This window comes from Mustela putorius, unplaced genomic scaffold, assembly GCF_011764305.1.
Source record: "Mustela putorius furo isolate JIRA1106 unplaced genomic scaffold, ASM1176430v1.1 tig00003853_pilon_pilon_pilon, whole genome shotgun sequence".
Lineage (NCBI taxonomy): Eukaryota > Metazoa > Chordata > Mammalia > Carnivora > Mustelidae > Mustela > Mustela putorius.
In genome coordinates, this window is record NW_025422005.1 from 3,910,715 (window position 1) to 3,927,308 (window position 16,594).

At 57.8% G+C, this 16,594-nt stretch overlaps 1 protein-coding gene across 5 annotated transcripts in view; it reads right to left on the reverse strand.

The window, feature by feature from the left end:
* ACOT7 (acyl-CoA thioesterase 7) overlaps positions 1–16,594 on the reverse strand; it is a 95,030-nt gene that overhangs the window by 41,162 nt on the left and 37,274 nt on the right. For all 5 annotated transcript variants that reach the window (XR_006601639.1, XM_045063646.1, XM_004768679.3 and 2 more), the window contains exons 4-6: positions 12,618–12,709; positions 8,229–8,343; positions 4,174–4,260 (exon numbers count right to left, since the gene is read on the reverse strand). Coding sequence is in view for 4 of the 5 variants with exons in the window: in XM_045063646.1 (XP_044919581.1) it covers positions 4,174–4,260; positions 8,229–8,343; positions 12,618–12,709 (294 nt within the window). In the remaining variant the exon portion in view is untranslated. The remainder of the gene's footprint in view (positions 1–4,173; positions 4,261–8,228; positions 8,344–12,617; positions 12,710–16,594) is intronic.

The following is a 16,594-nucleotide window of genomic DNA, read 5'->3' on the forward strand; positions in this document are numbered from 1 at the left end:
CTGCAAAGGAGAGGAGCCCAGGAAACGCGGACCTCTCAATTCCATGTTATTGGGGAAGGCAGTGCGCAGGAAGCTTGTGGATGGGCCCAGGGCAGAGGCCAGAGCGAGCCGTGAGGCTCAGGGAAGAGGGACAGGACGAGGTGCAGCCAGAAAGCAGAGGAGAGAACCACAGACTCCCCACATCTCGGAACGGGGATCATGGCTGCCGAAAGAGGAGCACCGATGCCTCCAAGCCCTGGGGAGACAATGACACACCCAGCCAGGAAACGCTCGACATATGCCAAATCCAGAAAAACTACTCCTGAGGCCCCCACAGAGACTGCCCCCCAATGACTTCTCCCTCTCTCCTACAGCAGCTCTCGAGTTTGACTGACACGTCTGGCCAGCTAGACCCACCAGCAGACGCGAGCGGCTGGTGCCGCTTCCTGGGAGCCCCCCGGCCTTCCGGGCTGGAACACTGGTGCCACCACATGCCCCCCCACCACCCAAATGGGGCCACTCCAGGGATGGCAGACTGGGCAGAGGGAGCCTGGGTCACCAACACCAGCGAGCTTCCCGAGGAGCCCTGGACATCTTACAGCTTCATCATCCCACAGGGCGCAGCTGTCGTCTGTCTGGTGGAAGCCACTATGTGGGGCCTTCCGCACAGCCGCTGAGCCTTTCATCCGGCTGACATACGCCTTCCCTAGGAAGCCACCAGAAAACAAACTCTGTGAGGATGACCAGCACAGGGCAGTGCAGGGAACGAGCAGTCCATCTTGCGGGGAGCGGAGGGGGTCCTCTGCAAGGAAACGCATCCTGCACGGCTGTCCGGCAGGTGTAACTACACCGAGAGGCATTCCACAGGGCAACGGGGGCTGGGTGTTCGGAGCGGGTGGGAGACACGGCGATGCGACGAGTCTGCGGCCGGCCCACCAAGTGACCCCCAGAGAGACAGAGCCACAAGCCAGGAGGAGCACGGCCAGAGCTGTGGCCCCCACGAAGTGAGGATGGGGCAGCTGCATTTTGGCAAAAGCCATTTTGGATCCTCCCGTAGGATACCTTGGTTTAAACTAGTTAATAAGGTTTGTTAAAGCGCCCAAGAAACATCCAAGGCCACCAGAGGTTCAGAAGTGAAGAATTCACGGCAGAGACACTTCCTCCAGCCTGCCCTGAGTGACGCCGGGTGACCCCCAGGGAGCTCCCCGCCATTGTCGCATGCGGGCCATGCTGAGCCACGACCCCCTTCCATGGGGAGAGCCGACAGAGGACCAGGCAGGGAGCGTCCCAGAGGAAGAAAGCAGCAGCAATTGTCTCCGGAACCAACGGAAGACAAGAACAAGACCTTGAAGAAGACGAATCAAACAGACAAAACTGGCCCTACACCTTTCCAGCAAATTACTGAAAAGTGGTATTTTGTGATATAAATAAAATTCAACCCAAAACACATGTGGGACAACAGACAAGCCTACAAACAGAAACAACGAAAAGTTGTTTTTCTATTTTGGGCAAGTATTGGTCATTTTAGATGCTGCTGCTTCCCTAAAGTTAATAACCTGAGTTATCTTCATCGCAGAATCTCTGGGGTCGCCCAGGTATGTCACTGTGCCATCTGCAAAGACAGAGCCTTCCCTCCTTTCTGTCAGTGCCGGGGCCTCCGAGTGTCCCTCTGGTTTAACGCCAGCGGCTCCAATCCCCAAAGCCACATGAACACGCATGACAGGGTGGCCCTCGCCTCCGTCCTGGCCTTGGAGAAAGACGCTCACTTTGGGGCTCAGATGCCTGCACTTTAGTATGTTCGGGAAGGACCAGCAATTCCTCTTCTGTTTATCAAGGATGGGCGTCTGGATGAGTTTATAATCAGGTCTTCACTGTGGCATGAACCTAAACACCCCCCAAGTAACCGCCAGGTCACCGCTTCGGGGATACAACCAACAGCAGGGGAGCGGAGGGGACAGGAGGCCAGAAGAGGAGGAAGGGCCCGCGCGGCTTCACTCAGGGCTCGGGGAAGGCAGAAGCCCAAAGCCAGGCTGGAACTCGTGCCGAGACCCTGAGACCACAACCACAGAGACGCAGACGGCCCTCCTTCCCGGCATGGGACCAACGTCCTCTATGTCCTCCGGCTTGCTGCCCTCGGCTCCTGCTTCCCTCGGTGAATCCCTGGACAGCTTGTCCGCGCACCCAGGACAGGACAAAAGACGGGGCACCGGACCACACTCCTGCCTCCCATCTGGGGCCGCCCCCCCGCCCCAGTTCAGCACAGTCAGCGTCCGCGTCGTGCGCTCTTAAGTGCTGGGACGGGCCGAGCTGCAAGGCTGACACTGTCCGGTGTGTGAAAGGCACAGAAAACCAGACAGGGCGAGAGTTTTTCAGAGACATATACACGGTCCAGAATTACTGGATAAAAGACGAATTAGCCTCCATCTCAGCTCACGATTTCCTGCACTTGGCTTGACTGAGCTACAGGTTAGAGAGGACGTTGATGGAGACGCGCGTTCAGACACCCCTCGCACTGCGGGCTTCCTCTCCGTAGGAAAACGCTGTGAAATCCCAGGTCTTTGCAGGTGTTTTCAGCGTGGCGTTTATTTTGTTCACTCGCTCCTGGTGGCTTACTAGGCACTATTTAGAGATGACTGCGCTTGGGGAAAATATTTGGCTTTTTTCTTTTTTTTTTTTTAAACTTGTGGGCACAAAAACCTCTACTAAAATAGGCATTAAATACCACAAAGCCAGCATAAACGTTCCTTAAACGTGCTTCTTAAAGAAACGTGCCTACTTCGAAGGAAGCAGCTCAGGCTCTGTGACAGAGCACGGGTCCTAGATCTGCAGCGATTCCCTCACTCACGCCGTCCAGCATGTGTGGAGGGAGACCGGCTTGTCAACCAGGAGACAGCGAAGTGTGGAGATGCCACCTCTCCCAAAATTCCAACATACGGACAAGACAAGCAAAAATTCTGGCACAGCTTCACTGATTTCAGGTGGAATGGAGCTCAGTGAGGCTGAAAGTGATGGGGTCTGGGCTCCGGATGGGGCGCTCAGAAGAGGGGCCTCCCACTTCCAGGAGGCAGGCAAGGGCTGGTGAGGAAAAGCAGACAAGCAAGCTTATGGGGTCACAGTTGTCCTTGGGGTACAAAGATGCTCTGACCACCACCACAGACCTGGGCCTGGGCAGTACCAGTTTCATGGGTAGGATCTAAGTTAATCGGATTAAAGGACACTGCAGCCAACGTTTAGTTGAAGGAGGAAAACAATCGTGAAATTTAAAAAAAAAAAAAAAAAAAAAAAAAAAAAAGACAAAAACACCAAAGAGGATTAACTAAAAAAAAGAAGCAAACTTTAAAAGTATTTCTCAAATTGGGGCGCACTCTCTGACTCCAACAGGCCCAGGACCTATTATCCCGTATTCCTCAATGTGGATGTGATCTGTGCCTCCCGCTCATGGAATGCACCTCAGGAGAGCGCCTGCTCGACGCTGTATGAAGTCCTAGAACCTACACAAAGTAAGATCGAGCACTGCCCTGAGCCACCCTGGGTGGAAATATCAACATACCCTGCACAGAGTGGTACCATTTGAGCTGGGTTTTGAAGGATTAATAGGAGTTTTCTGAGAGGAAAAGAAAAGAGAGCTTGGTACTTCCAGCCTTGGAGGCAAGAGCTTAAGTGAATGGCACTGTGCCCATGCTTACTGTTTTCTCTAAATTACAATCTATCAATCAATTCTCCATTAAAGTAAAAAGTGTCCCGCTGTGAACCTGGGGCTAAGTCCCCTATATTTCCCAAGCTAGGAACTTCAAGGTCTACATTGTTTAAGGTGGAATCTGACCAGAGGAAGAAATAAATGAGAACGTCAGAGCCAAAAACATGCCGCAGCAGCCCTGCTTCAGTAACGGGTCACACTGTTACTCTCTGGTGACATCACTGCCCCAAACGGCCCTGCCCCAACCCGAGGCCACTACACACCTTGTGGTTCTCAGCTTCTAGGGTTGTGTGTGACCCTCTGTCAGGAGAGCCAGCCACCTCACTTTCGTTTCCAATTTAAAAAACCGGCGCCGACTGTATTTCAGCAATTTATCATGCAGCCTCTTAAAAGTTTAAACTTCTGCTTCATCAAACATGGGAGCCTAAACCGGGTCAGACGGCTGCCTGGCTCCCGGAGACAGAGACGTGAGCAAGCAGCAGCCGCGGACTCCTTACCTCCGTGCACGAAGCCATGCAGGGTGCAGTCGGAAGGCCCCACCAGGTGAATCAGGCTGGACTGGCTGTAGCTGACCGTGTTGGGCTCTGGAACGGCAAAGGAGTGGGGTTAGGCCATGAGACAGCTCGATGCCCGCAACCGAGCACCACGATGTCTGCGCAGCCACGGAGGGCGTCCAGGTGCCGGCCGCTCAGGTGAGAGTTCTCCAAGGACAACTGCGGTCTCCACGTGCTTTGGTCCGTGAAAGGAAAGGCTTCCAGGGGCTCATCAACCCCTCTGTTAGCGGGTCATGGTCCTTATTCCTGGGGACACCAGTGTGCCCAGGAGGCCCGCTCCCGAGACAGAGGCAGCCAGTCAATACCTCGGGGTTACACGCACACCAGACCACGCTGCCTGGCCTCCTCGGCAGGCCGCCTTCCTGCCAGAGAGGTGTGAGCGGAACGCTACCTGCTTTCAGCCCGACCCATGCGAACCCCAGATGGGGAAGCCCCTGACCTTTCCCCTTCCGAGGTAACCCCAAAAGCTACCTGTTCAAGACGCAGAGCTACGAGTCCGCCCCACCTGCAGGGCACCCCCTGATCAGGAACAGCTGGTTTGGACTTCATGAGAAATAAACCTCTACGAGCTCGGGCACTGAGGTCCCAGGGTTCCGCAGTGGCGGTGGCTGCCATGGCACAGGCTGGCAGGGCACCTAGTGTTTGGATCTCAAGATCATGGCAGCACCCAGAATGCGAGTGATGTCCCCAGGGCAGCAACGGGAGAGTGTCAACACGGCTATAAACATACCCAGAATTCCCCTCTCCTTTGTTAACAGCCTGGGAACAGTGGCAGAGATTAAGTCCCCATGGAGGCGCAGGTAGGACTCAGACCTAGGCAGCTCAAGTCTCCACAATGTGTCCCTCACTGCCTCGCTCTCTCCCCAGAACAAATGCTGATGGGCGCAGGAAGATGGGGCCTGGTCAGATCCTAGGAGACTCCAGATGCACACCAAGCACTCTTGGGGGCGGCTGTGGTCAGGCTGACCACGCAGAGGCAGAGCCTGGGCCCAGCCCAGCAGCCGGAGCTGGGTTCTTTGTCATCAACCCGACTGCCCCCAAACGGCTCCGATGGCCACGCAGTCCCTCCATTGTCAAAGCTGGACCTCTGATGGCTGTGGATCAAACAGTTCAAGGTAATTGTATTTTCTCTTGTCGGATGGAGAAAACAAAACAAAACAAAACAAAAAGCTGGGTTTTGAAGAACTCCCAGACTCCCTGAAAGGACACCTGAAGGATAAGGTCAAGCCCACGAGGGAGCTCCTAGGCAACAGCCTGCCCAGACAGGGCTCTGATGTCAACCCTGACAGAGGGCTGCAGATACGGGGGGTGGCGGGGGCCTCCTGCAGGAAGGGGCCGGAGTGCTCCAAAGACCCCAGTGCCGACCCCACGCTCTGCTGAGCGCCTGCCCCGCTGGCGGGTCCTGGGGACCCCATCCTGCCCTCCTCTGGGCCCGGGAGGCCTGGCTGCAGAGGCCCAGCCCCGCCCTGCCAGGGTGAGGCCAGTTCTTCAAGGACACTGAGGTCAGAAATGCAGGGCACATTCAAAAACAGCAAGGAATGGGCATGTGACTGCCTTAAGAAGCATTTAAAAGCCAGTCCCTAAGCTAATCATCTGAGAAAGATGCATTCTTATTGGAACACAGAAAAATAAAAATAAAAGTTTGTAAAAATCTATCAAGAAACGAGATTTTGGGGATGCCTGCGAGGCCCAGTGGGTTAAGCATGCCTTTGGCTCAGGTCGTGATCCCAGGGTCCTGGGATGGAGCCCAGCATCGCATCGGGCTCCCTGCTCAGCGGGGGCCGCTTCTCCCTCTGCCTGCTGCTCTCCCGGCTTGTGCTCACTCACTCTCACTCTCTCTCTGACAAATAAATAAATAAATAAATAAATAAATTAAATAAATAAATAAATAAATAAATCTCTTGGGATCAAGCCGACTTTGGGCTCCCTGCTCAGTGGGGGGCCTGCTTCTCCCTCCCCCCAGCTCGTGTGTGTTCTTGTGCATTCTCTCTCTCAAATACATAAAATCTTTAAAAAAAAAAAAAAAGAAAAGAAAAGAAAAGAAATCTTGAGGTGCAGAATATCTCCTTTGACTAAAGCATTGGAGGGTAATAGATTCTGAGAAGTGTTATGTATCTGATTCACAGTCAGGCAGGAGAGCAAACAGGAAATAAATAACCCCCTGCATGAGGGGACCTAGGCTGGAAACCGTGAGCGTTATATTGTTTCCCAGAGAGAGGAGGCATCCAGGACTGGCTCCCACCCCAAGCACTCGCCAGAAAGGGCCCACAGAGAGGAGCGCCCCAGCAGCCCCCACCTGGCGCCCAGACTTCCTCCCAGCCCATCCCTGCTGCCACTGGGTTGACACCATCTCTCCCCTCCTGTCTAATGAGAACAGTCGCTGGTCCCTGCGTTAGGGACCCAGCTGGGTAATGCAGAATGACCTCGTTCTGAGATCCTTAACTTAATCGTAACAAACACCCTTTCTGCAAATAAGAGTCCAGAATGGGGGATGGGCGGGACACAACAGGTCTTCAGGGGGAGGGCTGCCGTTCAGCCCCTCCAGCTTCTCTGTTCCAGAATACCTTCAGCACCAATTTTGTACCTTTCCTAAGACATCGCCTCTCCCTACGTCACTTGGCAGTCTCCCATGTCTTTGCCTGACCAGCAGGCTTGCCTGCCCCCGCCACGAGAGCAGAGCCCGGGTCTGGCATGGTCGCCACCCTCCACCATCAGGAGTGACCCCAGGCCCATCTTCTGGGTGACTGTGTTAGAAACCGATCATCTATTCCAGCAACATTCTGTCTTACGAATACTAACAAGTAATTTATCATCTTGGCGTCTGCTGCGAAGCAGATGTGAAAAGACAATGAAGACTCCCCCACTCACAGGCAACCGGCCTTTGCTGTGGACAGGCTGAAGCTGGAGAGTGAGGAGGATAAGGGGGAGATGCGCGTGAGGGCACAGAAAGATTTGCAGAATCCTGCGCGCACTACGCAGGCGCTGCCGACGAACCCAGGTGGTCCCGTCCTCACTCACACAGCTGCTGGGTGGTCACCAGCCCCCCTGCCCTGATGCTGGATGTGGCCTGAAGCCTGGGCAGGCAGACGGGGGGACCAGAAACCCAGTCCAGTCTGTGTCCTGGAGTCCACCGTCATCCTGGTTAGCGGGAGCTGGGGCATAGCATGGGGGGAGGGGGGCCCAGGGCACACGGGGGCACATCAGCGAGGAAGGGATTACTCAGGACAGGTCCTCGGCTGTCAAGGACCAAAACGTGGAACTCAGACACACCTGTGTCCAGGGCACCCTGAGGGCTCACCCCGTGGAGCCCCACACAGAACACGGCATGTTCTCGCATCCTCTCCCCTCGGATGACGTGTGTTCGTGTGTGTGTGGTGGAGACACACAACCCAGTGGTTCACGGTGGCCTTGAGGGGGACAGACCTCCTGAGACCCTGCCCTGCACGGTCTGAGCCCCAGGGCAGCGGCCTGCTAAGGACTGGGGAGGAAAGTCCCATCTGGAAGGAAACCAGCCTGGACCTCTCTGTGTGGGTTCTGGGCAGACACTTGGCCGACGCTGGCTATGGGAGGGAATGACCCGGAGGCCCCGGCCTGAGGGGAAGCCGTAGGCCCACAGACGTGAGGGCCAGGCTGGTGAGGAGAAATGTGGAAAGAGCTGCTGCCATTTGCCTGTTTTTTAGGAGCTGGAAACCCCATAAAAATGTGCTCCTGAGCTACCCTGCGGGACGGACACGACGGCACAGGCTCGTCCCGTGTGCCCAAGCAGTGGGGTCTCTGCCTCATACTCCAACGGCCTGCTGGGACCCCCAGAGCTGTCCCGCCCCCTCAGCGCTGACGGTGCGACTGGGAACGGGTTTGCAGGGACAGGGTATAGGGCTGTGAGGACCACATCCACAGTGAGGGGCTGCACCGACCCCAAGGGGAGAGTGCTCTGGAGCCTGCCGCATCCGGCACCTGCCAGCAGAAGTGAACCCCCCGCCCTGCACCCCAGATTTTACCTGGGTTCAGGACAGGCTGGACGATGTCCCCGTTCCTCCACTTGGTCTCCATGCGCGCCAGCTTCTGGGCCTCATACCGCTTCCGGCCCTCCTCCTCCTGCTCCTGCCGGGAGTACTGCCGAGAGGAGCGCGCGGTCAGGCCAGCAGCAGCGAGCCTGGCCTCCCGGCCCTCACCCTCCCTGCACAGGCATGGCTCGGCCCCCCAGCCTCAAGTCTCTCCTGGCATGGTCTCCGGGCACGCAACCGCAGCCACCCATCCCTGTCCTGGGAAGACTTAATATAATCAATAAAAACGGGGGCGCCTGGGGGGCTCAGTGGCTTGGGCCTCTGTCTTCAGATCTGGTCATGATCTCAGGGTCCTGGGATCGAGCCCTGCATCGGGCTCTCTGCTCAGCAGGGAGCCTGCTTCCCTCTCTCTCTGCCTGCCTCTCTGCCTACTGGTGATCTCGCTGCCAAATAAATAAAATCTTTTTTAAAAATAAATAAATATAAAAATATAAACATAGAGAAGGTGAAAATTGCATGTATCCAGAGATAAGCGGACTCAAGCGTTTACTTTGTGTTTCCTCCGTTGTTTTCATGTCCACGTGTAGACAAAAGTTCTCCCAGGCCATGTGCCACGTTTCCAACGAGCCATATTTCCCCTCCGACTGCATTAGCCCAACTTCTCAGCCTAACAGGACTTGGGGGATGGACTCAGTACTGAACGCATCAGCCCTTTGCCGTTCAAACGTCCCGTCAACAACCTCTGTCACGTTTTACACGTGCCCCTTCCTTCCTAGGACTTGTCCCCGACACAGTACAGAATCATGGGAAACCGACAGGTTTCCTGCTCTCCCCTCAACACGACCCGCCCCCGCAGACCTCCCAGCCTGCCCGACAGGCTGCACACTTGCGGGAACGCACACGAAAGCTACGACAGTCCCACCGATGCTGTCATCATGGATCACAGGTGTTCGGACCCAAGAAGTTAAGAATAAACATGAATATAAAATTTGGCACAAAAATGGGTTCCAAAGGGCACAGCAGGAGATGCTGGGTTTCGCTGATGTGACAGCAAGGGCCCTGTCCCCAAGCCCAGTGGAGGACACATACACAAGCCCTGTGTGGGACCCCTTGGAAAAGCCGCAGGCCCGGTCCTCGGTGGCCAGCTTCCCCGAGGCCCCTCTCCCTCCCTGCCGACCACGCCCAGCCAGCCTCCCCTCCGTTAGCTCCGACATCTCCCCTTGCCTTCCCTCCAGTGGCATTTCCAGCAGACCCGATGGAGAAGCTTCTGCACGAAGGGCCCCATGGGCCCCTCTCCACGCCCCGCTACAGCCTCTCCGACTTGGGCAGTTCACTTTAGATGACAATTTTGGACCTTCTTTCAAAAGCCCGTTTTAAACATCCTGATTTCCTGCTCATGGCTCTGCTCCAAATCGCACAGGGTTGGAACACCAGTCTGTGACTTAATTACCATGATCTGAGGCTTGAGAACCTGTCTCCCAAGGAGGCCAAGAAAGGAGCTGAGGAGTCTGTTCAAAAGAAACAAACCCCCCACTAAAAAAAAAAAAAAGAAAAGAAACAAACCCCAAGTGTTTAAGTTATGGTGGATAATTCAACCTTTTCCTCCATAAATAAACCGCAGCCTCCTGTCCCACTGTCCACAGTCAAGAGTGTGCAAGCAGAGTCTGTGCTGTACCTATCCGGTGAAATTCACGGCTGCACTCAAGTGTCCTCCAGAAATGCCTTTTAAAGAGATATTTTTTAAGGACCAGCCAACCTCCCGAGCCTCATAAATCCTGGCCGTGTGAGCCTGCTACTTGGGCCTGGGCCCTCGCACGCGGTTGGCGCGGCCCCAGCCGGACAAGAGCCAAGAAGACGGAGGAAACACAGCCTCCTCCCAATGCTAGCCAGCCGGCTCTGACTCGGGATAAAGCCACTGGAAGTCCCAACATGGGGCTGGGACCCCACGCTCACCCCCAAGGGTTCGTCCAGCCCCACTGATGTGAATCATTAGCCAGCTCAGCCCACAGGTCCAAGAGCCGGGGCAGACTTTGAACTTGAGCGCACATTCTGACACCGGGAAAAAGAAAAAAACCCACAACCCAAGTGTCTGCTCTCGGATGCCCCCAGCCTCTCCTGGGTCACTGCAGAGATTCTGAGGTCCCTGTTACCTGGAGAAGAGGGTGGAGCCAAGTGGCAGCCCCTGACCCCAGACACTGCCGTGGGGGGTCGACCACCGGTGACTTCAGGGAGACACACAGGGGGTCCCTCTACGCACACGTGAGTGTGTGCTCTGATACGTGTGACATACATGTCCGTGGCACACACACACACCTGGACAGAGAGATGTGTGTATTCTCAAAGAAAGGACAGTGGTCTGTAAAAGGTGGATGGTGGGATTCGGGGCTGGGGGGATGAGAAAGCCTGTGGCCACGCTGCCTGCATAAATGCCATCCGAGTCCTCCAGGGTGGATCAGGACAAGGCAAAGAGCAGACCTGTATCTCACACCCACCGAAGGCCTCTCTGCGGGGCTGCACGTGTTGGGGGACGAGGCTCCCGTGAGTACCGGGGTCCCCCGCAGCTAGGATCTGCGCGGCTTCTCCCATCTGGAACCCTCTCCGCGGCCGCCTCCACAGGGCAGAGTCGGTGTCTGTGTCTTATCGAGGCCGGCTCAGCAAAGCGGCTGGGAAAGCTCCGGGCCCCCGAGGGATGTGGGGGTGAGCTCCCTGGGGAGGACGGGAAGACCCGAAGCTCTCGGCCCCCCAGCCCCCTGGCCCCGAGGGGCCAGAGGAAGCAAAGGCTCATGCGCTCAGCCCCGGAACCTTCCTTCAGCATCAACCCCAGAACGTGTAGCATCAGGTGCAGAAGCAGAGAAGGGGCCTGTGGGAGACTTCCACAATGTGCGGTGTCCGGAAATGCAAGCAGCTCGATAATTAGGTCGTGTTTCCCTGCGATGTGACAGACCGAGTACCCAGGGCTCGGCGCAAAAGATGAAAGCGGGGGTGGGTATGCTTGTAATTTCCGGAGAGAAAAATCACTCACTCCTGAGTGTAGGGTCCTGCCCCCACCCCCGGCAGGGAGGGGAGAGAGCATGCGGGAGGGAGGGGTGGGGCGGGGCAGCAAGGAAGGGCAGCGTTCTGGCGAGAACAGTATGTCCAAACTGAAGCCGTGCACGTGACCGCGACAGACCCGGGGTCTGGATGAAGCAAGGCTGCAGCAGAACGGACCCCTCGCTCGTGCAAGGACGGGTGGCGCCAGCGCCGTCATCCGGTGGCAGCACGATGTCCCTTCTTTCATGGGACCACAGCACAGGCCACCCATCCAACTCAGGCCAAGGTCCAAGCACCCTGTCTCCCCTGTCTCCAGAGAGTTTTTTAGATATTTAGACTGTGGCAACTAGAGCCCCGCAGGCCGCCATCCCGACCTGGGGAGACGTGCCACCCAGGCCTCGCCTGCCCCCAGGGCTCCAGGCAGGGTGTGGGGTCAGAACCTGGGCTGCCATGGGCAGAGGTGTGGCTGGTGGGGAGTTCCAGGGAGTGCCCCCCCGGAGGGTCACACTTGCAGGGGTGCAGGGAGTGGAAAGGTGGGCCGCGGAGCCAGAGCAGGCCTCCTCGGAGCAGGAAGGGCCTGCAGCCAGCGTCCCGGTGAGGAGGAGGCCAGGACCCAGCTTCTCTGTGAGCTCCGTGCGAAAAGAGCAGGCGCCAGTGCCCACGGCTGTGGTTCCCAGTTACACTGATTTTACAAAAATCTGTTCTTTGCACAGGAAAATGCTCGTGGCAAGGCAGCCACCGTCCGAGCCACGGGATGGCTCCTCTAGAACAGCTTAGGTGTGAGAACAGAGCCACGGGCCTCCACCGAGGGAACTGTCATACATGTCTTGGAAATATGCAGGGACTCGGGCACCACAAAGTTAAGGAAGGAACGAAATCCTTCTATCGGCTCAACATTCACCCACCAACAGGCTGCCCACCCAAGCGTGCCCAGCGGGCTGGGAACGAATTGTACAACAGGCTCCCTTCGTGCAAAGATGGTTCTGCCTGCAGCAAACCACAGTGAGGGGACCAAGGACGGCAGGGGAAGACGCGGAAACAGAGATATCTTAGCCTCCGTCTCGTCAGGGGCTGAGATGAGGAGCGGCTGGCCTGGGCCACACAGCCGGGAGGTCCTGGTTCTCTCAGAAGGACCCGTCACCTGGCACCGTCCTGACCCGCTCTGGTCGGGACATGAGGAAGGGCCCTCCGGGAGGGTCATCCACGAGCGAAGCCTGCACGAAGATCCCAGCCAGGGACAGCCCACTCCACGGGCAGCGCCGGCCCCCAGCCCCCCGCTGTTGCTGTCCTGGGACGTCTGGGTAGCCTCTGCCATCTGCCCCCTGGAGAGAAGCAGAAGGGGGGTCTCCTTACCACGACTGGAGGCACCTCCAGGACCTTGTCCACGTTCTTCAGTGACAGGGGCACATACCACAGGGTAGCCTTATTGGTCAGCTTTTTAGTACCTCCAGAGAAAAAAAAACACATGAGTGATGGCGCAGCGCGAGCCCAGGGCGGGTGGGGCTGGGACACAAGGTGGGAGCCAGGGCCCAGGGCACGGGGAGCTGCCCCAACCCAGCCCAGTGCTGCCCCCTGGAGGCTGCTGGAAAGACTTCAGATCACAGGCTGGGGAACCGGCTTTTCTCGGGTGGGGCCCTCTCCAGCCGCCTCCCAGAGAAGAGGGGACAGAGCCAGAGCATTCCAGCTCCGCTGAGCTCGAGTGTCTGCAACCCAATCCAGCAGACCTGTGCTCGGCGAGGGAACATCCGCCTCCTGAACAGGCTAGCAGCTCCTGCCAGAGAAGGCCCAAAGGATAGCAGCCCACGGACGTGAGAGGCTCAGGGACACACAGAGCCAGAGCCTGTATGCGCAGCCCTGGGAGCGGCCGCTGCTGGGCCACAAGCTGGGGTGTGGCTGCACAGCTCCTGGGCAAGGCCCGTCCCGCGAGGTGGGAGGCTTCACCCCAGACGCTTGGATTTGCGGCCGCCCGCCGACCACCAACTCAGGACTCCAATCCGGGTGGAGTGCTGACAGGCCGGCGGTGGGCTGCTCAGCCCCACTGTGGGCCAAGTGACAGGAAACAGAACCTTCCTTAGGCCTACCAGGGAGGCCTGCCTGGGCTGAGAACCATGAGCCAGAAAAGTCTGGGGACGCATGGTCCCTCGCCTCTCCCCTGTGTAGGAGGAGCCCGGAGCCCAGAGAGGTCAAGGGGTCTACCTAGGGTCACACAGCAACTCGGTGCTATTGTGTGCATAGACCTACGCCTCCGGGGTTCTAGTATTTTCCGGGAAATGTCTGCAAAGATGCCTTAAAATGTAGCTTCCTCAACACAGAAGATCCTCCGTGTGGAGAAGAGCACATCTGCAGGACATGAAGGACACAAGCAGGCAGGGTGGACAGCAGCCAGGTGTCCTCTGCAAAGCCCGTCGTGGAGCTCCCCTCCTAGCAGTGCTTTCTGACCTGGTGCCTTCCCAAAGGGGGCCGGGCCTCTTGCTTCTGCCCCTGAACACAGCCCCAAGGCTGGAGCTGAGCCTTGTGGTCACACAGAAGGATGAGCCCCCGGCGCCGGGCCTGCACCACCGGCCCCATGGGGACAGGCTCTCCGTGCCTGGGAACCACAGGCCCGTAACAAGGAAAATATTTTCACTGCACTTTGACTGAGAGTGAATCTGACAACCTGCTTTTGGGAATAAAGATTTCCTGTTTGACTCTGCCAGAGCCAGCCTGACAGGCCGGTTTCCCTGGAAACCCGAGTGGCCCTCCTTTAGACCCAGATGAGCGCCACGGGCCAAATGAGGAAAGACATGCTAATTGTACTTTCTCCGTCATTTAATAAAACCATCAAAAGACAATTGCGGCATTAAACACACCTCTTTTAAAATCTTAAGCGCTCCCAGCTATTTTTTGGAGCAATTTGCAACAATCAGGTCCCAGTTAGCTTAATATTTTGACAGTTGCCGGAGATGAATGAACGTACTCGAAGGCAGAGGTTTGCCGGTTGTCTGCCTCGGCGCGTGCTCGCTTGGCTGCCTCCGGGCAGGCAGCACAGCCCCAGAGGAGGGGGACACACCGGACAGGGGACCCCTGCCTCCTGGGGTCTCCGTTTCCTCCCCGTCCCCTGTCAGAGTCACCCTGGGTCCAAGGGGCCAGGCACTGTTGCAGGCAGTAGGGGCGACCGCAGGGGACAAGGCAGCCACCAGCCCTGCCCTCGTGTTCTAGACATGTGGACAGAAAGACACACGTCAGGACAGAGAGGGAGGCCTCGAGAGACGTGGGGTCCCAGAATAAGAGCGATCTGCACGGGTCAACACTCGGAAAGACAGAGGAAGGACGACAGAGATGCAGACGCCCAGACGCGGCAAGGACAGAAAGAGACGCAGAGCTGAGAGAGACGGACCGGTGGGGGTGGAGAGAGAGAGGCGGCTCCTGGCCCTTCAGCTGGAGGTTGTGGGGCTAGAGAACCCACACACGGAGAACGGCCACGGCCCTCGGGGCTCCAAGAGTGGCCGGCCGCTTCGTGTACTAGGGAGGCCTGAGGGTCAGGAGGCCCCGTCTGGAGAAGCAGAGCACAGTGGGGTCACGGAGCCCACACCTGCCCGTGAGGCTGGACACCCGCAGCCCCTCTCCTCACCCCCCCTTCTGTCCCCCGCAGGGCCTGTCAGCTCTGCGTGCCCACCCTGCAGGGAAGGAGCAAAACCAAGGCCGAGCGACCAGGTGCTGGGGGGCGGGGAGCATCCTTTCGGGTGGGGTAGAGGGCTGTCATCTTGCCACCTTGGCCCCGGGCGAGAAGCCCCTGCCCCACGATGGGAGCAACCCCTTAGAAGTCAGGCGGAGCGTGTCCTTCTAGACAAAACCCTCCGTCAGCTTCCCGTCTCTGGACAGAAACACAAATCTCCCCGACAGCCTCGGCTCAGTCCATCATTCATTCGCCTGCATTGTCAGCTCTCCACCGGCTGCGAGCCAAGAGAAGCTCTTACCACTGGGGAAGAGGAAAGCATGACTCCTTCCTCCGGAGTTCATGGTGGAGGACAGGGCTTCTCAGCCTCGTCCGGCACAAGGACACGTTGGACTGGGTCCCCCTTCGTGGTGGGGATCCCCGCCCCCGCTGCACACAGTCTGTGCGGCTGCATCCCTGCCCTACCTGCCCCCGGATGCCACACAACCAAAAAGGTCCCCTTGAGAGTCACCGTGCTGAGGGCCCAACGCTGCGGGGCTGAGCTCTGCTCTGCAAGTCAAGAATGCCCATCTTCCCCTTTCGCCTTTCGGCCTCTTCCCCTTTCGCCAAAGGTAAATGCTACTCAGTTCCTCAGGGTTTCCTCTGGGGCCAGAAATCTGGAAGGCAGACCGCCCCCATCTGAAGTCGCTGCCATCCTGCTGCTGATCACCATGAGAAAGCCACACTGCTGGGAATGCCATCAGACGGAGAAGATTCTGGAAACGGACAGCAGCTGAGACAATGAGCTCCCCTCGATCCCAGGGCCTGGGCCAAGGGGACTCCAAGGCCCCGTGGTGAGAAGACCACGCCCAGGTATCCCTTTCTGGGCTGCGGCATGCGACATCCATGGTCCCTTAGATGTAAGAGCTACGGGCTCCCCCAGGGCCTGGACACAAACACAGGGCACAGGGAGGCTGTGTGCTCCAGGGCCACGGGCCCCCATTCGGCTAACCCATTCACCACGCTGTGGCCAGGCCTGCTGAGGACACCGGATGTTCCAGATGGACAACTGGGCTCCAGGCCCGGGGAGGGGAAGCCTGAGCCCCTGTAAGCTCTCCCAGCAGGGCAGCTGCAGGCCACTGCCGCCAAAGAAGGAGCGAGGGGCACGAGGAGGAGGACCCAAGGACCCAGGCAGCTCCCGCCTCCAGAAGCAGCGTGGACTGTCCCCTGCGTGGGACTATGTGGGACGACAGGGTGGCCTGGGGCAGGGAGGGGGACAGCAAGGGGACAAAGGGGCCTGCCTTCCCCGTCAGCAGCCCGGTTATACAAAGCTGCAGCGAGTGCAAAGCAGAGCCACACTCCCCTGCAGAGCCCCGTGGGAGGATGAAAAGGGGTTTCCATGGTTACCACTGGGAGAAAGAGAATATTCAGATCAAACCAGAGTCAAAGGTTTGCAGAGGGAGCTTCAGCCTAAGCCTGGAATGCAGGGCCCCGGTGCAGGGGAAAGCGACCCACTCCCCCACCCCCACCCGCCGGTGGTCCCCATCCAGGGAACAGCAAGGAGGGTGGGGGTGGGGGGGAGACAGCAGGGGGCTGGAGGGTGGCTTGTGCCCTCCCAGCCCACTGCCACCCCTCTGCCCCTGAGGAGCTGGTCTTGGGGCCTCCTCCTGGGGAAGGCAGGAGGGAAAGGTCTGCG